At 47.5% G+C, this 25,388-nt stretch overlaps 1 protein-coding gene across 1 annotated transcript in view; it reads left to right on the forward strand.

Moving 5' to 3' along the window:
• Positions 1–25,388, forward strand: part of jazf1b (JAZF zinc finger 1b) — a 397,554-nt gene that overhangs the window by 349,047 nt on the left and 23,119 nt on the right. The window contains exon 4 of the mRNA XM_072509396.1: positions 17,751–17,920. Within this exon, the coding sequence (XP_072365497.1) occupies positions 17,751–17,920 (170 nt within the window). The remainder of the gene's footprint in view (positions 1–17,750; positions 17,921–25,388) is intronic.

Below are 25,388 nucleotides of genomic sequence, written 5' to 3' on the forward strand. Positions count from 1 at the left end.
TGGGCGTGGACTGGGGCCTCTGACGTCCTGACACTTGTGACGTAGAGCGTAGTAATGGATTGCGCATGCGCAGATCGCTTTTCCTTCACTGTGTGCTCTTTTTGCAACTGCGCATGTGCGGTTCCTTGCACAAAATGCCTGCCAATCAAAATTGCCTTTTGCTTCTGTTGCAAGCCTACCTTTGCCTCGTGGTGAGTATAGGCACCAGTTTTACCGATTTCTGTTGTGTTCAACCCGCAGTAGTTTTCAAACTTGTCCAGGACTGTCTGGAAATCTCTCTTGTCCTGCCCTTTGGAGTACTTGAAGGAGTTGAAGATTTCTGTCATACTTTCACCCGCAATGATGAGTAGAAGATCTATCTTCTCAGCATCGACCACGCCATCTAGGTCGGATGCTACCATGTAAATCTTAAATCTCTGCTTGAATGCACGTCAGTTGGCACTGAGATTGCCGTGGTACCTGAGCTGCTGAGGAACCGGAATTTCAATCATCTTGCCTGGGTGCTGTTGCTGGTAGTCACGGATCTTGCTGAGTTGAACTATATAGATTCAACAGGCACCAGTGGTACCATGTTGTGTTATGTACTCTGGGATAAGACAGGCTGCAACTCGATGCAGCTTTGACCAAAAGATACTCCAGACTTTGAAGTAAGTTCTTTGAAGTAGGTTCAATGTGATTTATTGAACCATTAGCACAGTTCTCTATGAGTTTGACTCTCCTGCTAATCTTGCTATAGTAACTCAGTCTAACTAACCAGTCTTCTCTAAGCCACGTGGTGGGTGTGATGCTTCTAATCTGCCCCTGTCCAACTCTCTAAGTGTCGCCTGTGGAAAGAGGCAGAGCATGTGTGCCCTGTCCTTATATATGGGTTGTGTAATGTCCCCTTAGTGGCAGTGTCACCTCTGGGTGTCTTGACTGCCCATTGGTCGTGTCCTATTCTATGTGTTCATTAGCTGTATGTCTGCATGTCATGACGTCTCTGGTCCTCCCTCTAGTGTTTACTTAGTCGTAGTGTATTTACATTAACCCCTTGTGTATTTACAGTGATGCATATCACCACACATGAGTCCAGCGGTTAACCTGCTGGACAAATCTCATGCCTCCTCTTTGTGTCATCCCATTGCTTGTGATCTGCATGATCAAAACTCTGTATACTGCAGGTGAGACTTTTTCTTGCTACAGTATGCACGCACATTCAACTTTAACCCCTGATCATGAATCTACACTTTGTGTATTTTATCCTTCCCTGATGGTGACACTTCAGGCCAATTGTAACAGCCCTAAATGAAATTATTCATTTTGCACGGACAGCAAAGTGAAAATGAGGCCTTACTTAGTGTATGTGGTTCAGCAGTATATCAGCAGTGTACTTAGTAAGCTAGGAGATGAGGTCTGAAACTTGCAGGCTTATAAGCTGTAGTTAATCATAGAATCATAGAATTTACAGTACAGAAGGAGGGCATTCGGCCCATCAAGTCTGCACCGGCCCTTGGAAAGAGCACCCGACTCAAGCCCACACCTATCCCCGTAACCCAGTAACCCCACCTAACCTTTTGGACACTAAGGACAATTTATCATCCACCTAACCTGCACATCTTTGGACTGTGGAAGGAAACCGGCGCACCCGGAGGAAACCCGCACACACGGGAAGAACGTGCAGACTCCGCACAGACAGTGACCCAAACCGGGAATCGAACCTGGGACCCTGGAGCTGTGAAACAACGGTGCTAACCACTATGCTACCATGCTGCCCTTCCCCTAATTGGGATTGTAGAGCTGATAGTTGACTTTGAAAATTACTGTAACATTATCCTTGAAAAATACTGTTGTTGCTCTTCGGCAGCATATTGCTACCTTCGGAGCAGCCTGGCCACTTCTGGTGCTCATCAGGAAGTTTGTTGTTGACATGTCTCATATGGCTAGAACTCGATATGCACATCCTGGGAGCAAGGCTCACATCTCCCAATAGTCCGTGCTAACTGATATTCACATTTCCCACATTATACCAATGTTGAATAGTAATGGCTTATTATAATTCTGAATACTGAATAGTATAGCTTTTGTCCTCCTGTAATTTACCAGAAATGAAGTGCTGGTACGTTTGAGCTTGTAACTCTAAACAAGTGATCAAATGAATGGAAGCAGAACAACTCTTGCCACAACTCTTCAAAGCAGGAATCAATCTTGGGACATGATTTTTATTAGTATTTACACTAGATTTTATCCCAGCAGAACCCCAGTAAAGCTGTAAACGAGTAGTTTGTCATTTAATATATTATTAAGAAGAAAAATTGAAGCAGCTACTTTAGGAATTAAATAAACTAAACTGTAGGAAATCATTAATTTGTCTAATTTAGTTCTGGTTTGGATTAAATATTTTAAAATTGCAAATGATAAACTGTACAGGAGATAGTATGTTAAAGAGAAATTTTATAAGCTATTCGCTAACAACCAGTATACTTATACTGGAATAAAAAACAAACCATCTAGTTTGGGAGGGTAGTCTTCAAGGCAGCAGAGGCCCAGATGATCCCAGGTGAGCTATACTGCTTTTCAGGCCCCACTGAGGAAAGTTAATTTTCAATTTACCAAATGGTCTTTGGCTTCCTGGTTCACCTGGCAGGTCAGCTGGAGCACTTGGGAACAACCTGAAATATCCATCTTTGTCATAATTTGCATCTATTAACCGAGTTCCCACCAGAGTTTTGCAGGTGCCTCATTCACTGTCAAAATCAACGGTACTGGAGAACTGCGCTGATACCAGAACTGAGAGTTCATAGATATTAGGAAATATTCAACAGACTGGGGCTCTTATCTCGGGAAAAGAGAAGACTGAGGGATACCAGATAGACTTCTCTAAAATTTTGAAAGGTTTGATGGGCCGAATGGCCTCCTTCTGCACTGTAAATTCTATGATCGGATAAACGTAGAGAAGGTAGAGAAGGTATTTCCAGCTGCATAGGAGACCAGAACTAGAGATCATCAGTGTAAGATGGACACTAATGAATCCAATCGGGGTTTCAGAAGACAATTCTTTACCAAGAGAGTGGTTAGAATGTGGAACTTGCTACCACAAGGAGTAGCTGGGGCAACTGGTATAGATGCATTCAAGGGAAAACCAGACACTTGATGGAGAAAGAGTTGGATAGATATGTTGATGGGTTTAAATGAAGACGGGTGGGAGGAAGCTCATCTGGAGCATAAACACCAGCATAGATTTTAGGACGCAATGGTCCGTTCCTGTACATATACTACTATGATAAAATCAGCAGTCTGTAGGAAATGATGCCACTCCATTTTAATTATTCCTAAATTTGTTTCCACTAAATGGGATGGGTAAAATCGTTCTGTGCATATTTTATCTCCCTGACATGGCTGGCTGGATAACGACAACCTTTCCTGCTAGCAGTAATTGAAATCTTTTGTGCATAAGTTGCCAATAACATGCTACCAAGAATCCAACTTCTCTTTCATACTGGTACTTGGTAGTGCAGACCCATCCCTGCAAGTTGGAAGGTGGGAAGTACTGTTGGCATGGAGACTTAATTTATCTCCGCTGCTAGGAGTGGTGATGAGTTCTGTTAATAGCTGGCCATGTCTCTTGCCTGGTTCCATTAATTTGAACATGATGTGTTTAATATACAGGCTTTTGCTGTTTACATGGTTGAGCACTTCGGGACTATTTCTTTCCACGTTAATGGTGCAAGTTATTGTTTTGAAGTTCTGACATCAGGGAGACAGGAAAGGACCTCAGTGCAGTCACTGGGAACCTATTATAACTGGACATAAAAAGAAAGCAGAAAAGTTTGTCTACTGAGAGAAAGTCTATTCAGAGATACAGTCAGCCTCACGTAAATGTTTTTTTAAAAATTCCAATCAAGGGACAATTTAGCATGGTCAATCCACCTACCCTGCACATCTTTGGGTTGCGGGGATGAGTCCCACACAGACAATGACCCGGGGTCGGGATCGAACCCGGGCCCTCGGCGGTGTGAGGCAGCAGTGCTACCCACTGTGCCACCCTGTCTCGCCTAAATGTTCACATGTTAAAACAGAAACTTGATTAATTAATTTGGTGGTGCCATTATGCACACCTTAGTGTGGAGTCAGTCCTTAAGCAGCTGAAAGTTTCCTAGTACTTTTTGAAGTATCAGACCACACAGTGAAAGCTGAACAATCAATCCCCTAACTTTGCAGGAATAATGCTTCCCAATTGTCAGGCTGGCCTTTAATATTAATTCTTTATTAATTACCATACTATTAATTTTTTTTAATGAAATATATTGGGGTCAAATTTGACTTTTGGGTGCCCCTTGGCTGGACATACATTTCAAAGAGGCCCCTGCCTCATTTAAATTTGGACGGCGAGTTCCGGAGCACCAACCAGCCAATTTGATGCAGCTCTGCAAATTGAGGCCTCAAGGACAGCTGTCAGCATGTTAAGCCGTGGGGGGAGGATTGCAATCACAGAAGGTGGGTGGCCTGGGGCAGCAGAGACCCAAATTATTTTTGTGGACCACAGAGGAGCTCACCTGCTTTCAAACTGAACTTAGGAGGACTTTGGTGATTCCATCCACAGGCTCCAACCAGTGGTGTTTGGGAATTGTATCAGGATGCTATTGATGTCGTCGCACCCGATTTATATTGTGTGATGAGGTTGCTGTCTTTTCCTGGTGGGAGCTTTTGTTGCAGATTTGAAGTTCCCAGTCAAATTGACAGCTGTAAGCTCTGAACTCCGATGTTGAACGCAGAACAGCACTGTTCACACCCAAAACAGGAGATGAAAATTGTGGTCCGTGTGCCTTGCTTGCACCTGACTGGATCAAATGTCATACTCATAAAGGTTCACAATTGTACAGCGAGGATCCTACCAATTAATACAGACAAAATGGGAGACAATGATCTCTCCAGAATCATCAGGCAGCGTCCAGCTAAAATAAAACACCTAGCAAAGAAGGAAAAGGGGAATGAATAACATCAGTGAAAAATATATTTTTTGAATTTATTTTGACCATCATCTTGGTACCTAAGAAAATTAACAAGCCTAGCTATACAGCTGCTTTTTCTGTATTTTAAATGTCTCCAGCAGTGTTTCCTCCAGATGTTCACTAATGTCCTTCTGGGAAGGAAATTTGCTGTGCTTAATATAAAAGCAAAATCTGCGGATGCTGGAAACCTGAAATGGAAACAGAAAATACGAGAAGGTCTGGCAGTATCTGCGGGGAGAGAAATGTTTAAGTCCTTATGACTCTCCTTCAAAGCTAAAGAAGAGTGGAAATGTGGAACACACAAGAACTAGGAGCAGGAGTAAACATTTCAATTTGAGCCTGCTCCGCCATTCAGTACCATCATGGCTGATCTCTTGTCAGCCTCATCCCAACCTGCCCACTCCCCAGAATCCTTCATCCCACTACTGATTTATTTTGAAGATATTCTATTCCAAACATACACAATATCAACAAGATACACAATTCAACACAACATAGTTAACAGTTTGTACAGTTTTACGCCCCCTCCCCCCCGCCGTGACGAACAGCTCGTCAAATAAAATCATGAAGGGCCCCCACCTCAAGTCAACGCCCTCCTCTGACCCCCTCAGAACGAACTTAATCTCCAGCCGTAGAAAGTCTTACAAATCCCCCAAAGAGGCCAGCACTCCACTTCAAAAGGATCCTTCACTGGGCAATCAGAGAGGTGAAGTCCACAACATCAGCCCTCATCCCCTCCAGCAGCCCCAGCTCCTCAAATATTGCCACCATAGGGTCCGGCCGGACCTCGTCCCCCACTATCCTGGATAATGCCCCGAACACGACCTCCCAAAAACTCTCCAGCTTCTCACAGCTCCAAAACATGTGAGCATGATTGGCCGGTCCCCGCCCATACTTCTCACACCCATTTGTTACCCCCCTGGAAGAATCCACTCATCCTTGTCTGAGTCATGTGAACCCTGTGCACCATCTTAAACTGAGTCAAGCTCATCCTCGCATAGGAAGAGGTTGAGTTCACTAGTCGCATCGCCTCACACCAGAGTCCCCATCCTATCCCCCTCCCCAACTCCTCCTCCCCAACTCCTCCTCCCAGTTAAGCTTTATCCTCACCACCAGTGCCTTGCTCCTCTCTCCCAACCACCTGTATATGTCACCAGTCCTACCCTCCCCTAAGTCACCAGGAAGCAGCAATTGCTTTAATAACGTGTACTCCCGTAGCTGGGGGAACGACGGCCACTCCTTTTTCACACAGTCCCCCACCTGCATATACCTAAACCCGTTACCCCTCAGTAACTCAAACTTCTCCCGCAGCTCGTCCAGCCCCACAAACTCCCCCTTAACCTCTTTCCACTAACACTGTCAAGTTCCACCTGTGCATCGTGGCCCACTCATGCATCACCTGGATCCCCAAACACCTGAACTGCTCTCTTGCCACCTTAAACGGTAGTGCCCCAAATTAGCCAACACTCCGGCCCACCGCATTCATGGAAACACCTTGCTCTTCACCATAGAATCTACAGTGCAGAAGGAGGCCATTCGGCTTTTCTAGTCTCCCCCAGCACTTGGAAAGAGCACCTGACCCAAGCCCACATCTCCACCCCATCCCAGTAACCCCACCCAACCTTTTATGGACACTAAGGGCAATTTAGCATGGCCAATCCACCTAAACTGCACAGCTTTAGACTGTGGGAGGAAACCGGAGCACCCGGAGGAAACCCACGCAGACATAGGGAGCAGACTCCGCACAGACAGTGACCCAAGCCGGGAATCGAACCTGGGACCCTCGAGCTGTGAAGCAACTGTGCTAACCACTGTATTGCCGTGCCGCCATGTTCGCTGTATACCTGGAGAAAGGTCCATAATTCTGCCCATACACTCCAGCGGGTCCGACACAAACAACAACAGGTGGTTTCTGGTGCTCCCTGCCCCCTCTCTCAGTTCCTCGCCACTTAGCCGGCCCCCGAAGGGCCATCGCCAACTGCTCAATCACCAACGCAAATAAAAAGATGACAGCGGGCACCCCTGCTTCGTTTCCCTATGGAACCCAAAATACCCTGAACCCATCTCATTCGTACGCACGCTAGCCACCGGGGACGCACACAAAAGATGAACTTCCCCCGATGGAGTCATAACTGCATTCACCAGTAACTGCATTACTGGAGAGCTGCCTATCTTTCACAAAACCCATTTGATTCTCAGAGACCACGTCTGGCAAAAACCCTTCCAACCTACACGGCAACACATTCGCCAACACTTTCACATCCGTGTTCAGCAAAGAAATGGGCCTGTAGGACCCACACTCCTGTGGGTCCTTCCCCTTTTTCGCGATCAATGAGATCGACGCCTGTGCTAACGTTGCCTCCATCTCACCCCTCTCCACCGCCTCAGTAGACATCCCCAAAAACTGGTGGGCCAACTCTGTCGCAAACTGCTTATAGAACTCCACCAGAAAGCCGTCCGTCCCTGGGGCCTTCCCCGACTGCATTCCCCTAATACAATCCATCACCTCCCTCAGCCTCAATGGTTCCTCCAAGGACTGCCTCTTTCCCTCCTCCAGCCCTGGGACCTCCAACACGCACCATATCCTCCGCCACTCCAACCGGCTCCGCCTTATACAACTTCTCATAGAACCCCCTGAACACCTCAATTATCTTTTCTGGCTCCGACACCAGCTCCCCCTTCTCCACCCTTATCCTCAAAACATCCCTAGACGCTGCCTGATGCTGCTGCAACTGGTGGGCCAACATACGACTCGCCTCCTCCCCATACTCATTCTGCACCCCCTCGCCCTCCGCAGCTGCCCCATTGCCTTGCCCGTCATTGACCTATCATATTGCCCCTACAACGTCATCCTCTCTGCCAGCAGCTCCTTCATGGGGGCCGCCAAGTATCTTCTATTTTCCTCAACTATAGCGTCCAATAACTGTCGGTGCTCCTCCTCCTATCCCAATGAGCCTTAAACAAAATAATCTCACCTCGGACCACCGCCATCAAAGCTTCCCAAAACATGGCTGCAGACACCTCCCCATTCTGATTAAGCTCCACATAATTCCTAATCGCCACTCTCATCGTCTCATTTGTCTGCCAGAAGTCCCGAATCCAACCTCCACCCTGGCCTCTGCACCTGTCCCAAACTGAGCCTCACATCAAGCCAGTCCAGCATGTGATCCAAGATCACACCTCCCACATATTCCACCCCTATCATCCTCATCAGCACCACCCAGATCACCATGAAAAAAAATCAATCTTAGAGTAAACCCTATTCACTTGCGAGAAAGAGTACTCCCTCCCTTCCCAGGTTCCTCAACCTCCAAGGATCCACCATCCCCATCCTTTCTAGCTGTGTCCCTCCCCTGTTCGGGTTCAGCAGGAGTGCCTCCTCTACCCAGATTGAGTATGAAGTCCGAGAAGGCCCCAAACTGTTCCAGGAGCTTCATGATTACTTTCAGGCCGTTCTGTAGGCCATCCGAGATGTCGAGGAGCAGGTCATCCACAAAGCGTGAATCTCTGTGCACTCTGCCTCCTCTTTGGATATCCTTCCAGTCTTTTGTGTCTCGCAATGCGATTGCCAGGGTTTCGATTGCCAGGGCGAACAAGAGCAGGGACAGTGGACATCCCTGCCTTGTGCCTCAGTGCAGCTGTAAATATTCAGAGCTGGAGGTGTTGGTCCGAACACTCACCTTGGATTCGTTGTACAGTAGTTTCTCCCACGAGGTGAACTCTGTCCCTAGCCCAGATCGCTCCAGTACCTCAATGAGGTACTTTCATTCAACTCTTTCGAAGGCCTTTGTTGCGTCCAGGGAGACGATCATCTCTGGTGTTCTCTCCCTGGATGGGGTCATTATTACATTCAACAGCCGCCTGTTGTTTGCACTGCTGTCTATCTTGACAAAACCCTTCTGGTCCTCTGCGACTACCTCCGGTACGCAGTTCTCCAGTCTCTTGGTCAAGACCTTTACGAGTATCTTCACATCTGCATTGAGCAGCAAAATGGGTCTATATGATCCACATTCCGTCGGGTCTTTGTCTCTTTTGGGCATCAGCGATATTGTGGCATGTGTTAGCATTGGAGGTAGGGTGCCCCTTGCTAGCGAATCTGCGAATGTGTCCCATAGGTGTGGGGCCAGGGCTGGTGCGAATTCTTTATAGGAGTCTGCGGGAACCCATCGGGCCCGGCACCTTCCCCGCCTGCTCTCCATGATCTGTTCCAATCCTCTTGGTGCTTCCATCTTTCGTCCCCCACGACTGGCATGTCCAGTCCATCGAGGAACCATTTCATCCCCGCGACCCCATCGGGGGGCTTGGAGGTGTACAGTCCTTGATAGAAGGTCTCAGATGCTCGGTTCACCTCTTTTGGTTCGGCTACCAGTCCGCCTCTGCTATTCTTCACCTGCGCTATCTCCCTTGTGGCTGCCTGCCTTCTCAGCTGGTAAGCCAGTAGGCGGCTAGCCTATTCTGCATGTTCGTAGAAGTCCATGTCTGGTGGAGTTGGTGCACTGCCTTCCTAGTGGATAGCAGGTTAAAGTCCATCTGTAGCTTTTTCCTCTCTTTGGTCGGGGTCTCGGAGTACTTTCTGTCGACCTCCAGAATGGAGTTGATCAGTTGTTGCCGAGCCGCCCTCTCTTCCTGATCTCTACGTGCATTGTAGGCTATAAGCTCTCCCCTAATCACCGCCTTCAGTACCTCCCAGAAAGTGGAATGTGATACTTCCCTGTTCGTAAAGTATTTGCCTATGGCCTGTGGTGTTTTCTGGCAGAAGACCTTAACGGCCAAAAGGTCCATATCCAACCTCCATGTGGGGCGTTGGGCACGGACTGTCTACAACCTCACATCCATGTAATGTGGAACGTGGGCAGAGATGACTATCGCGGAGTATTCCGCCCTTGCTATTTCTGGAAGCACCGATTTCCCCACTGCAAAAGAAGTCAATCCGTACATATACTTTGTGCACCGGCGAAAAGAATGAAAATTCCTTCTCATCAGTGTGTAGGAACCTCCAAGGGTCCACTACCCCCATCTGCTCCATGAATGCCCCCAGTTCCCTAACCATGCCTGTCCTTTTCTCCGATCTGGGGCTCGATCGGCCCATCAGTGGGTCCTGTGCACAGTTGAAGTCACCCTCCATGATCAGTCGATGAATGTCGATGTCAGGGATTTCCTCAATGGTATTTTTTACGTAATCAGTGTCGTCCCAGTCGGGCGCGTACACATTTACCAGAACAACTGGTGCACTGTCTAGGACATCGCTGACCATGACGTACGGTCCTCCTGAGTCTGTAATCATCTTTAAAGCTGTAAACACCGTCCTCTTACTAGTCAGTATGGCTACTCATGAAAGGTACATGTGTCCCACCCAGCCCTTCCTTACCCGCAGTCGGCCCTTCGCCCTCAGGCGAGTTTCCTGCAGGAAGACTATGTCGGCTTTCAAACTTCTCAAATCGGCGAAGACTCTGGATCTTTTCACTGGGCCGTTAAGTCCCCTGACATTCCAGGTGATAATCCTGGTAGGGGGGTTTTGTCCCCCCACCATCTTGCAAGATCAACCATACTTACCTGGTGGACGCGCCCCTGCACTCCAGGGTTTCCCTTTGTTAGGGGGCCGTTCAAAATGGCCACAGTGACCGTTCCCGCCATGAGGCCGGGCCCCTGCACTCCGGAGTTTCTCTTTGTTCAGGGTACACCCAACATGGCCACCAACTGTGTGTACGCCACGTGGTTGCGCCCCTTCACTCCGGGGTTTCCCTTTGTTTAGGGACCCACCAAAGTGTCTGCTTGCAGCGTCATCTTGTTCCCACATCCTGCTCCTAAACCTGATGAAGATTATCCAAGAACCCACCCTCCCTTCCCATCCTGCTCCTTTTGTGTTCCTCCCCCCCCCCCCACACACACACACACACACACACACACACAGAGCCAGGGGCTGCGCCACAGCCTCCCTCACTGTCTTGTCTTCCCATGCTAGATGTCCCTGCTAGTGTGGTGGCCCCCCTCTGGCCCCTAACCTACGCCCACTGTCTGTACGCTTTCTCTGCCTGTATCTCGCCTTCACCTGCGTTCTCCTGTCCTCGCCCTTCCCTATGACCTGGTCTTTTCGATCAGAATGAGGCAGCACAGTCCCACGCAAACATTTCAAATGTCTAATAAGTCTCTATGTCTTTAGCATTCTTTCTTTGGTCCACCTTCACCGCTGCCTCCCCTGTCCCTTGTCCAGGCCATTGGTCCATACAAATTTGTTTGCCTCCGTCGGAGTGTTAAAATAGTGCTCCTTGTTCTGGTATGTGGCCCAGAGCCTGGCTGGCTGGGCCGAATCGCTCCCTGTTCTTGTATGGGTGATTTTGCTTGATTAAATTCAGCCCTGTATTTTGGCAGGTCTGCCCCAATGTCGTGCTAAATTCGGATTTTCTGCCCTTCCCAGATATTCACCTTGGTCTGTCTTGCCCACCTCAGGATCCTCTCGCGATCCTGGTATCCGTGCAGCTTCACGATGACCGCCCTCGGCTGTTCCTCCGCCTTGGGTTTCAGCCTGAGTGACCTGTGTGCTCTGTCGATCTCCAAGTTAACTAAGCTGTCTCTCTCGACTAGGTTGCCGAACACTTGAGCGACGTAGCTCGTCAGGTCTCTGCCCTCAATGCCTTCTGGCAGGCCCACAATCCGAATGTTCTGTCGTCGGGACCAGTTTTCCTGGTCCTAGACTTTCCCTTTTAAGTTCCCTTGAGTCGCCACCACCCTTATTAACTTCTGCTTCCAGGGCGGCGATCCTGTCACTCTGGTCCGTCGAGGCTTTCTGTAGGTCAGGGATTGTTTTTTCTTGTGCTTCTACCTTCTTCCCCAACCCGTCGATCGTTTTTTGTACGGTGACCATCGCCTCTGTCACCGCCACCTGGACAATAAGACTTTCACCCTTATTGCCTCTTTCATGGCAGTCAGCTCCTTCATGAGGGAAGTCTTCCATCCGTCTCCAGGTGGTGGCGGGGGAGGCTGATGCTCGGGTTTTCGGTCTCCCTCTCTCTTGGGTGGCTGGGGCCTCCTTGCCTCGTAGGTGCGCCAGTTCATCCGCCTGCTGCTCATGGCCCTTTCCGCCACTTCTGCCGTCCCTTTGACCCCTCGAACTCCCATTTGCTGGCATTTTGGTGCTGATCTTCTCCCCATTTAGGTTATGTTGCCTTCGAATTTTCGGGCAAAATTCACCTAAAAGTGCCTATTTAGCTCTGGTCTGGAGGAGAGCCACCTGATGTTCATCCACTGAGCACATCTCCATCACCAGAAGTGAAACGAAACTTAGAAAATTCGAACAATATTAGACAGGGTAGTTTCGGAAAGAATATTCCCAATGTTTGAGGATAAGGGGTAAATCTTTTAGAACTGAGGTGAGGAGAAATTTCTTCATCCAGGGAGTGGTGAATCTGTGGAATTCATCGCCACAGAAAGTTTTTGAGGCCAAAACGTTGTGTAATTTCAAGAAGAAATTAGATGTAGCTCTTGGGGCTAAAGGGATCAAGGGATTTGGGGGGAAGGCGGGATCAGAGTTTTGAACTTGATGATCAGTCATGATCATAACGAATTGCAGAGCAGGCTCGAAGGGCCGAATGGCCTCCTGCTTCTACTTTTTATGTATATTTCTATGTACTTACAAGAATGATTCCAGGGATAAAGAACTGTAGCTATTAAGGATAGATTGAAGAGGTTGGGACCGTTTTCCTTGGCGAAAAGAAGGCCAAAAGGAATTGTGACAGAGGTATTCAGGAACCTGAAGGATAGATATGGGTAAATAATGAAAGATTGTTGCCCAGAACTAGGGGGCACGCGTTCAAAAGAATTGGCAATTGTGATGTCAGGACAAAACCTTTGGAACAAACTTCCTGAGAGGGTGAGGAAGGCAAGTTTGATCATGGTCCTCAAAAGGCAATTGCATTGCTATCTGGAAAAAAAAATGTGCAAGGTTACAGGGATAAGAAGGGAAATGGGACTAGATAGAATATTCTTTCAGAGAGCTAGTGCAGACTCGATGGGCTGAATAGCCTCCTGCCCTGTAAAGAATTGGTGATTCGGCAATCTCAGAACTCAATAAACCAAAGTGGAGCAAGTCATCCTGTATGGCTGCCAAAGAAGAAAATGACATGCCATCAGCAGCAACAAAAGTGTAATCCTCCAGAATAAGTAACCTCGTGGCCCAACATATTCCTCACTCCTCCATCACCATCAAGCGAAAGGAGCAACCCTTGTTCAAGGAGCAGTGTAAGAGAGAATGGAGCACTAGGCATACCTAAAAGTAAATGCGAGATTGGTGAAACTACAACACAAGACTACAATCATGCTGAACAGCAGAAGCCACATGCTAAGTGATAGAACTAAGTGATCTCACAACTCACGCATCGGATCATAGTTCTGCAGTGGAAAATTTAAAAAGTAACCAAAGACTCTATAAACATCCAATACTGAATGAAGGCAAATCCCAGCACGTCAGTGTAAACGGCAAGGCTGATGCATTTGCAACCGTCTTCAGCTAGAAGTGCCAAGTGCATAATGCATCTTGTTCTTCTCCTGAACTCTCGAGGCCTGTCTAAATCAGTTTGATTAATTCCACGAGATATCAAGTAAAGCTTGAGCAGACCAGGTAGAGTAAAAGCTCAGCTGTGGTCCTGAAGACTCCAGAACTAGCCATGCAAAATACACAAGGCCAACACACCAGGCCGTCCTATCGTATCAGGCAATGGGACACTGTGTGAGAACCTCTCTGGCGACATCGAGGGCATCTTGAAATCCATCGTACAAGGTACGCCCAGCTTCTGTCGCGACACGACGGACTTCCTACAGAAACTCCGCACCCATGGACCAGTTGAACCAGGAACATTCCTGGTCACAATGGACGTCGCGGCACTCTACACCAGCATCCCCCATGACAGCGGCATTGCTGCAACAGCCTCAGTACTCAACACCGACAACTGCCAATCTCCAGGTGCAATTCTGCAACTCATCCGCTTCATTCTGGATCACAACGTCTTCACCTTTGACAACAGGTTGTTCATCCAGACACACGGAACAGCCATGGGGACCAAATTTGCACCTCAATATGCCAACATCTTCATGCACAAGTTTGAAAAAGACCTCACTGCACAGGACCTTCAACCGACGTTATACACCAGATACATCAATGACATTTTTTTCCTTTGGACCCGTGGCGAAGAATCACTGAAACGACTACACGATGACGTCAATAAGTTCCATCCCACCATCAGACTCACCATGGACTACTCTCCAAAATCGGTTGCATTCTTGGACACACTCATCTCCATCAAGGCTGGTCACCTCAGCACTTTGCTTCATCGCAAGCCTACGGATAACCTCACGATGCTCCACTTCTCCAGCTTCCACCCTAAACACATTAAAGAAGCCATCCCCTATGGACAAGCCCTCCGTATACACAGGATCTGCTCAGATCAGAAGGAGCGTAACAGACATCTACAGACGCTAAAAGATGCCCTCGTACGACTCATCGATCGACAGTTCCAACGCGCCACAGCAAAAAACTGCACCGACCTCCTCAGAAGACAAACACGGGCAACAACCGACAGAGTACCCTTCGTCGTCCAGTACTTCCCCGGAGCGGAGAAACTACAACATCTTCTTTGCAGCCTTCAACACGTCATCGATGAAGATGAACATCTTGCCAAGGTCATCCCCACACCCCCACTACTTGCCTTGAAACAACTGCGCAACCTCAAACTAACCATTGTTTGCAGCAAACTACCCAGCCTTCAGATCAGCGAACACGACACCACACAACCCTGCCATGGCAATTTCTGCAAGACGTGCCAGATCATCGACATGGGTACCACCATTACACATGAGAACACCACTCACCAGGTACGCGGTACATACTCGTGCGACTCGGCCAACGTTGTCTACCTCATACGCTGCAGGAAAGGATGTCCCAAAGCATGGTACATTGGCGAGACCATGCAGACGCTGCGACAATGGATGAACGGACATCGCGTGACAATCGCCAGGCAGGGATGTTCCCTTCCAGTCGGAGAACACTTCAGCAGTCAAGGTCATTCAGCCTCTGATCTCCGGGTAAGCGTTCTCCAAGGCGGCCTTCAGGACGCGCGACAACGCAAAATCGCCGAGCAGAAACTTATAGCCAAGTTCCGCACACATGAGTACGGCCTCAACCGGGACCTTGGATTCATGTCGCATTACAGTCATCCCCCACCATCTGGCCTGGGCTTGCGAAATCCTACTAACTGTCCTGGCTTGAGACAATTTGCACCTCTTTAACCTGGGATTACCTCTATCTCTGGATCTGTAAAGACTTAATTACCTGCAAATGCTCGCATTCAAAGCATTGTCTTGCATCTTTGACTTTGTCTATATATATGTTTCTGGAACAGACCTCTTCATTCATCTGAGGAAGGAGCAGTGCTCCGAAAGCTAGTGTTTGAAATAAACCTGTTGGACTTTAACCTGGTGTTGTAAGACTTCTTACTGTGCTTACCAATGCTTAGTTTAGGTTCTACAAGGCCCACTTAGGTCCAGATTACCTTGGTCCAAATATGGACAAAACATTTGGATTTCCAGAGAGGTGTGAGTAACTGACCTTAACATTGAAGTAGCATTTGACTGAGTGTAGCATCAAGGATCCCAAGTAAAACTGAAGTCAGGCAAACTCTCCTGGTTGGAGTCATACGTAGCGCAAAGGAAAATGGTAGGAGTTGTTGGAGACCAATCATCTCAGCCCCGGGACATGGGTGCAGGTGTTCATCAGGGTAATATCCTAGGCCCAACTAAGTTATCTACTTCATCATTGTCTTCCATCCTTCATAAGATGGGAAGTTGAGATGTTTACAGATAATTGTACCCAATGATCAATCCCATTTGTAATTCCTCTGATAATTAAGTAGTCTCTGCCCGCATACAGCAAGACCTAGACTACATTCGGGCTTGGGCTGCTAACTGGCAACTAACATTCCGGTCACATTAGTGCTCGGCACTGACCACTATAAAAAGACAGAATCTAACTGTTTTCCCGGCTACAAGAGAAGCTAAGAGGCTAGGAATTCCACGGTGGCTCATCCCTGATTCCCCAATGCCCATCCACCATCTGCAAGGCCCAAGTCAGGAGAATGTTGGAAAGCCCCTCCATTTGCCTAATGAGTGCAACTCGAGAACCTCAATACCATCCCGGTCAAAGCAACCTGCTTGATAAGTACTCCATACACTCCCTTAAACATTCGCCCTACTGGCCCACAGTGGCAGCAGTGTATACCTTATACAAGATACACTGCAGGAATTCATTAAAGCATATTGAATAGCACTTCCAAACCCACAGTCTACCATCTAGAAGGGAAGCAAACGCTTTGGAAGTATTATTAACTGAAAGTTCCCCTCCAGATCTCACATCATCCTGACTTGGAATCATATCGCCATTCCTTTAATGTTCAGTCAAATTTCTGGAATTCCCTCTCTGCCATCACTCTGGGTGTGCCTACATCACATGAATTGCAGAAGTTCAAGCAGGTAGTTCACCACCTCTTTCTCAAGGGCAATTAAGTGGGGTTACAGGATGGGGTGGAGGCTTGGGCTTGGGTGGGGTGCTCTTTCCAGGGGCCGGTGCAGAGTTGATGGGCCGGGTAGCCTCCTTCTGCACTGTAGGTTCTCTGATTCTATGAATTAAGGATGGGGCAAGAAATGCTGACCTTGTCAGCAATGCCCATATCCAATGAAAGAATTAAAAACAAGAGGTGAGGTCCTCTATCTGACGGCAGGGATTTGAGCTGATGCAGCTTCCCACAGTTGTCACACGAGTGAAAGAGACTAAAATATATGGCAAATTACACTTCCCACAATCCATTTGTCAATGTGTACGATTAATAATACAACACAAATCCAGGTGATATTGAGTCGATACAAAGTGCTATTGCTCCAGCACTTGAAATCCTGAGTACAATTTTGGATGCCACTTGTAGCAATCATACCCAGACATTGGGAAAGGTCATCCAAACGTAGCTAGTTCAGGCATCTGAGATTTATGGGGAAGTTGATGAGCCTGGTATTAACTGGAGAGGAGAAGACTCTGATATTGTATAAACATTCGAGACTTTTAAGTAAATATTTAAATAAATCCTGATAATAGGTTCCTGATTGCCATAAACTTTAAAACCATGGAGAGTTTGCTCAGGGTTGGAAGAAGGAAGATGCACAGGCAGTTTAGGTCTAACTACTTTATGGTCGGGATGTTAAACATTGAGAAAAGATTGTTCAGGAAAATAATGGAGGCAGACAGTGGAAGGAAATTTAGAAGAGAATTGGATATATATTTCAAGGTGTGAATGATTGAGGAGCATTTGTTTTTGGGTGGACTGTAGAGTCTTTTCTAGATCTGTTCTTTCTATCCCTAATGTAATCACTAAGTTTCTATCCCTACCGTAAGCTGTGGGTTGGCTGATACATTCGTATCCCAAGATGACCTGGAAATGAGACTCCCAATGCACAAAGTTTCCAGCCCCGGTTCTCCTTATATCAATGGTGATGTAAGGTACAGGCAGAAGCTCAAATCTACTGTCTGGAGGCTTCAGCAGAGTATCAGAAACTAATGTAACTGGGTCCCATTCCAACTGACTGCTGACTAATTTTGCAAGAAAGACTAAACTTTTGGGACGTCTACGTTTTATGACTTACGGTGAAATCAAAATGTCTTTTTATGAAATAACTTGATTTCCTTTTTGTTTTTAAACAAGTCTCCCCCATCTTTTTCTCTTTCAGGTAGTGAATATGACGAAGAAGAGGTAGACTATGAAGAATCAGACAGTGATGAATCTTGGACCACAGAAAGTGCAATTAGTTCAGAAGCTATTCTGAGTTCCATGTGCATGAATGGAGGAGAAGAAAAGCCTTTTGCCTGTCCTGTTCCTGGATGTAAAAAGAGATATAAGGTACACTGGATGATACTAAAGATAAATAATCTGTTGAACTATAATTGAATTTCAGTTATATAATATCAATTTATTGGATATCATATCCCAAGGGACAATGTCTTGCTTTTTTCTGATAGATTTGTTAGCACCATTAAAGATCTACGTCACCAGGTTAAATTGCAACAATGGGCTGGATTTTCGTGGAGTCAGGGAGACTCCGTGGATGTTTAAAATGGTGGCCGGACCTGATTTCAAGACGGCCCCAATTTCCACTAGTGCTTGTTAAGAAGCCCGTATCCTGCACTCCCGACCTAGCTGGCTCCATTGCAGGGATAAACATGTCCTATTCCACAATTTTCATGGAGTCAAACCAGCTATTAAAGGACCTGTGATTTACATCATCTCAAAAGTGTCATGAACCATAGTCTGAATAAGGGGACCTTTTGAAATGCCAAGCTCTGCCCCTCTACACAGCCTTCCCATGGCTCCTCATATCCTCCATGTCAAGCTGTGCCATTCCACCCTCTCCCAGTCGCCTCTCATATCCTCCAAGCCAAACTGTGCCACTTGCTTGCTTATTCACCACTGTACACTATTCATTCATAACTTTCTGCTTCTTTAAAAAAACTCCTTCCCATAAAAGTGTCAATCATCCAGACCATTTAAAGTATTGATTACTGAAATTGACACGGTGGCATAGTGGTTGGCACTGCTGCCTCACAATGCCAGGGATCTAAGTTCAATTCTGGCCTGGGTGAGGGTGTAGGGGTTTTCTCCTCAGGGTGGGTTTCCTCCCATAATCCAAAAACGTGCAGATTAGGCAATTGGCTAAATTGCTCCTTATTGTACAAAGTTGTGCTGGTTAGGTGGGATTATGGGGATAGGGGGGAGCGGTACTCGGTAGGATGCTCATTCAGAGGGTTGGTGTAGACTCCATGGGCTGAGTGGCCTCATTATTATAGAATTATTTACAGTGCAGAAGGAGGCCATTCGGCCCATTGAGTCTGCACCGGCATTTGGGAAGAGCACCCGACCCAAGCCCGCACCACCCTAACCCCATAACCCAGTAACCCCCATTCAACCAACACTAAGGGAAATTTGGACACTAAGGGCAATTTAGCATGGCCAATCCACCTAACCTGCACATCTTTGGACTGTGGGAGGAAACCGGAGCACCCGGAAGAAACCCACGCACACACGGGCAGAACGTGCAGACTCCACACCAGCCGGGAATCGAACATGGGACCCTGGAGCAGTAAAGCAATTGTGCTAACCACTATGCTACCGTGCTGCACTGCAGGAGTTCTATAAGATAGAAATTTCAAACGTTTGCAATTGATACTTTAAAGTGTGTGGATGATTGACATTTTTATAGGGCTACAGTGAAGGGAGATTTTGTTTGGGGAAGTAGAAAATTATGGAGAACTTTCCAAAACGTTTTTCCACATATCATAGAATCCCTACAATGCAGAAGGAGGCCATTCGGCCCATCAAGGCCGCACCGACCCTTTAAAAGAGCACTCAACACATATCCATTACCCCGTCCACCCCACCCTATAACCATAACCTCATAACCAAACCTGCACATCCTTGACATGAAGGGGCAATTTAGCATGGTCAGTCCACCTAACCTGCACATCTTTAGACTGGGGGGGGGGGGGGGGGGGGGGGGGGGGGGCGGGGGACCGGAGTACCCAGAGGAAACCCACGTAGTGATGGGGAGAAAGTACAAACGCCACATAGACAGTCACCCAAGGTCTGAATCGAACCCAAGTCCCTGACGCTGTGAGGCAGCAGTGCTGCCACTGTGCCACCCTATAGTTACTAAAGTTTAAGAACAAATAAAATTACAGCACAGGAACAGGCCCTTCGGCCCTCCCAGCCTGCGCCGATCCAGATCCTTTATCTAAACCTGTCTTCTATTTTCCAAGGATCTACTTCCCTCTGTTCCCCGCCCGTTCATATATCTGTCTAGATGCATCTTAAATGATGCTATCATGCCCGCCTCTGCCACTTCCGCTGGCAAAGCATTCCAGGCACCCACCACCCTCTGCGTAAAAAACTTTCCACGCACATCTCCCTTAAACTTTCCCCCTCTCACCTTGAAATCGTGACCCCTTGTAATTGACACCCCCACCCTTGGAAAAGCTTGTTGCTATTCACCCTGTCCATACCTCATAATTTTGTAGAGCTCAATCAGGTCCCCCCTCAACCTCTGTCTTTCCAACGAAAACAATCCTAATCTACTCAACCTTTCTTCATAGCTAGCACACTCCATACCAGGCAACATCCTGGTGAACCTCCTCTGCACCCTCGCTAAAGCATCCACATCCTTCTGGTAATGTGGCGATCAGAACTGCACGCAGTATTCCAAATGTGGCCTAACCAACGTCCTATACAACTGTAACATGACCTGCCGACTCTTGTACTCAATACCCCGTCCGATGAAGGCAAGCATGCTGTATGCCTTTGTGACCACTCTATCGACCTGCGTTGCCACCTTCAGGGTACAATGGACCTGAACTCCCAGATCTCTCTGTACATCAATTTTCCCCAGGACTCTTCCATTGACTGTATAGTCCGCTCTTGAATTAGATCTTCCAAAATGCATCACCTCGCATTTGCCTGGATTGAACTCCATCTGCCATTTCTCTGCCCAACTCTTCAATCTATCTATATTTTGCTGTATTCTCTGACAGACCTCCTCGCTATCTGCAACTCCACCAATCTTAGTATCACCTGCAAACTTGCTAATCAGACCACCTATACCTTCGTCCAGATCATTTATGTATATCACAAACAACAGTAGTCCGAGCACAGATCCCTGTGGAACACCACTAGTCACTTTTCTCCATTTTGAGACACTCCCTTCCACCACTACTCTCTGTCTCCTGTTGCCCAGCCAGTTCTTTATCCATCTAGCTAGTACACCCTGAACCCCATCCGACTTCACTTTTTCCACCAACCTGCCATGGGAAACTTTATCAAACGCCTTACTGAAGTCCAGGTATATGACATCTACAGCCCTTCCCTCATCAATTAACTTTGTCACTTCCTCAAAGAATTCTATTAGGTTTGGAAGACATGACCTTCCCTGTACAAAACCATGCTGCCTATCACTGATATGTCTGTTTTCTTCCAAATGTGAATAGATCCTATCCCTCAGTATCTTTTCCAACAGTTTGCCTACCACTGACGTCAAGCTTACATGTCTATAATTCCCTGGATTATCCCTGCTCCCCTTCTTAAACAAAGTGACAACATTAGCAATTCTCCAGTCCTCCAGGACCTCACCCGTGCTCAAGGATGCTGCAAAGATATCTGTTAAGGCCCCAGCTATTTCGTCCCTCGCTTCCCTCAGTAACCTGGGATAGATCCCATCCGGACCTGGGGACTTGTCCACCTTAATGCCTTTTAGAATACCCCAAACCTCCCCCTTCCTTATGCCGACTTGACCTAGAGTATTTAAACATCCATCCCTAGCCTCAACATCCGTCATGTCCCTCTCCTTGGTGAATACCGATGCAAAGTACTCATTAAGAATCTCACCCATTTCCTCTGACTCCACGCATAAATTCCCTCTTTTGTCTTTGAGTGGGCCAATCCTTTCTCTAGTTACCCCTTGCTCCTTATATAGGAATAAAAGGCTTTGGGATTTTCCTTAACCCTGTTAGCCAAAGATATTTCATGACCCCTTTTAGCCCTCTTTATTGCGCGTTTGAGATTTGTCCTACTTTCCCGATATTCCTCCAAAGCTTCATCAGTTTTAAGTCGCCTATATCTTATGTATGCTTCCTTTTTCATCTTAGCTAGATGCACAATTCCACCCGTCACCCATGGTTCCCTAATCTTGCCATTTCTATCCCTCATTTTCACAGGGACATGTCTGTCCTGCACTCTAATCAACGTTTCTTAAAAGACTCCCACATTTCAAATGTGAATTTACCCTTAAACAGCTGCTCCCAATCCACATTCCCTAGCTCCTGCCGAATTCTGTTATACTTGGCCTTTCCCCAATTTAGCACTCTTCCTTTAGGACCACTCTCGTCTTTGTCCATGAGTATTCTAAAACGTACGGAATTGTGATCGCTATTCCCAAAGTAATCACCGACTGAAACTTCACCCACTTGGCCGGGATCATTCCCCAATACCAGATCCAGTATGGCCCCTTCCCGAGTTGGACTATTTACATACTGCTCTAAAAAACTCTCCTGGATGCTCCTTACAAATTTTGTTCCAGCTACAGCTCCAACACTACATGAGTCCCATTCAATGTTGGGGAAGTTAAAATCAACCATCGCGACCACCCTATTGCTCCTACATTTTTCTATAACCTGTCTACATATTTGTACCTCTACTTCACGCTCGCTTTTGGGAGGCCTGTAGTAAAGTCCCAACAATGTTACTCCACCCTTCCTATTTCGTAGCTCTACCCATATTGCCTCAGTGCTTGAATCCTCCATCGTGCCCTCCTTAATCACAGCTGTGATATCATCTCTGACCAGTAATCCAACTCCTCCACCCCTTTTACCTCCCTCTCTATCCCTCCTGAAGCATCTATACCTTGGGATATTTAGTTGCCAGTCTTGCCCTTCCCTCAACCAAGTCTCAGTAATGCCAATAACATCATATTCCCAGGTACTAATCCAAGTCCTAAATTCATCTGCCTTACCTGCTACACTTCTCGCATTGAAACAAATGCACCTCAGACCACCTGTCCCTTTGCGTTCATCATCTCTTCTCTGTCTACTCTTCCCCTTAGTCACATTGAGTTTATTATCTAGTACCTTACTGGCTTTAGTTGCTGCCTCTTTACTGACCTCTAACTTCCTAATCTGGTTCCCATCCCCCTGCCACATTAGTTTAAAACCTCCCCAACAGTGTTAGCAAAAGCATCCCCTAGGACATTGGTTCCAGTCCTGCCCAGGTGTAGACCATCCGATTTGTAATGGTCCCACCGCCCCCAGAACCGGTTCCAATGTCCCAAAAATCTGAACCCCTCCCTCCTGCACCATCTCTCAAGCCACGTATTCATTCTGACTATTCTTGAATTTCTACTCTGACTGTCTCGTGGCACTAGTAGCAATCCTGAGATCCTACTTTTTAACTTATCTCCTAACTCCCTAAATTCCGATTGTAGGACCTCATCCTGTTTTTTTACCTATATCGTTGGTGCCTATATGCACCACGACAACAGGCTGTTCACCCTCCCCCTTCAGTATGTCCTGCAGCCGATCTGAGACATCCCTGACCCGTGCACCCAGGAGGCAACATACCATTCGGGAGTCTCATTTTCTACCACAGAAACGCCTGTCTACTCCCCTTACGATTGAATCCCTTATGACTATAGCCCTGCCAGTCTTTATCCCACCCTTCTGTGCAGCAGAGCTAGCCACGGCGCCATGAGCCTGGCTACCACTGCCTTTCCCTGGTGAGTCATCTCCCCCAACAGTATCCAAAACGGTATCCCTGTTTTGGAGGGAGATGACCGCAGGGGACACCTGCACTGCCTTCCTGGTCTTTCTCTGCCTTTTGGTCACCCATTCCCTGTCTCCCTTACCAATCCTAATCTGCAGTGTGACCAATTCACTGAACGTGCTATCCATGACCTCCTCAGCATCGCGAATGCTCCAAAGTGAGTCTATCCGCAGCTCCAGAGCCGTCATGCGGTCTAACAGGAGCTGCAGCTGGACACACTTCCCGCACATGAAGGAGTCAGGGGCATCGGCCGCGTCCCTGAACTCCCACATTGAACAAGAGGAGCATAACACGGGTCTGGGATCTCCTGCCATTTTTACACTCCCAACAGTAAGAAATGTACTCCCCTTCTCAGCAAGCACTCACTCAGCAACCACTGCGCCCCACACGATAACACCTCAGGGAAAATAAAAGTCACAGCCAATCACTAACCCGCAGGCTGTGATGTCACGGTTCAACTTCTTTCTACTTCTACCTGCCTTCGAGTCTCGCTCTTGATCTTTACGCGGCTGGGATCCTTACAGTAATTGTCTTTTTTGGGGGGTTAGAGGAGGAGGTACGGGGGGAAACACTGAAGAAGTGTTTTGGGCTTAACTGTCACTTGACAACAGCTCCTCCACAAACCACCTTTTGGATGCAGTGACCGCAATGCACGGATGCAAATTTTCACCACAACAGCCAATCAGCAGCTCCGCTCTACTGCCCTCTGCTGGATGCTTGCCGTGACTTGAACACCTGGGGTGTCTTGCTCAGGTACACTTTCTGGATGCAGTGACCGCAATGCACGGATGCGAATTTTCCCCGCAACAGCCCATCAGCAGCTCCGCTCTACTGCCATCTGCTGGATGCTTGCCTTGACTTGAACACCTAGGATGTCTTGCTCAGGTACACTTTCTGGATGCAGTGACTGCAATGCACGGATGCAAATTTTCCCCGCAACAGCCAATCAGCAGCTCCGCTCTACTGCCCTCTGCTGGATGCTTCCCTTGACTTGAAAGGGTTCCTATATTCCTATTGTTACTACAGGGTTCATTGGTTCTGGACTGATTATATGGTGGGTTAATAGGCGTAGAGGTGTCAAAGATTGGCATGGAAGATGGCCATGGGGTGTGGTAGAGAGGCATAGCTTTGCTTGGAGGGTATGGATGGGACATGGGGGGTGGGGCGGTGACTTGTGAGAGTTGTTCTTTGTTTTGCTGTCATAGAATCATAGGATTTACAGTGCAGAAGGAGGCCATTCGGCCCATAGAGTCTGCCGGCCCCTGGAAAGAGCACCCTGCTTAAGCGCACACCTCCACCCGATCCCCGTATCCCCACCTAACCTTTTTTGGACACTAAGGACAATTTAACAAGGACAATCCACTTAACCTGCACATCTTTGGACTGTGGGAGGAAATCGGAGCATCCGGGGGAAACCGATGCAAACACGGGGAGAATTGTGCAAACTCCACACAGGCAGTCACCCGAGCCCGGAATTGAACCTGGGTCTTTGGAGCTGTGAAGCAGCAGTGCTAACCACCATGCCACTGTACCGTCCATTCCACCCCGTCCCGTTTAATACCCCTCCATTGATTGGAAGCTCTCAAGGCCAAAGAGAGAGGCCCGATTGCCAGGGCAAATAAAAGTGGAGAGGGTGGGTAGCCCTGCCAAGTGCTCCTTTTAAGAAGAAGTAGCCTGAATATAACGTATTCGTGTGAATGCTGGCAGTGGGAGCATTGTATGACAAACGGATCCATGAGACAAATTTCTGGCCGGATGCAAATCTGCCAAGCATCTCAAACAAATAGTCCCATTAACTCTGTCAGATGCTTTCTCTGCATCGTGAGCTATTATCACCTCTGGCTTGGGTGCAGGAGAGGGAGAAAGTGTGGCATCCAAAAGACGACCTATATTATCCGATAACCGACAGCCCTTTACAAAGCCTGTTTGGCCCTCTGAAATTATGCTTGGAAGGCAAGGTTCCAATCCAACCTTAGCGAGCAACTTAACATCTGTGCTTAAGAGCGAG

Source organism: Scyliorhinus torazame, chromosome 6 (assembly GCF_047496885.1).
Source record: "Scyliorhinus torazame isolate Kashiwa2021f chromosome 6, sScyTor2.1, whole genome shotgun sequence".
NCBI classification, from domain to species: domain Eukaryota; kingdom Metazoa; phylum Chordata; class Chondrichthyes; order Carcharhiniformes; family Scyliorhinidae; genus Scyliorhinus; species Scyliorhinus torazame.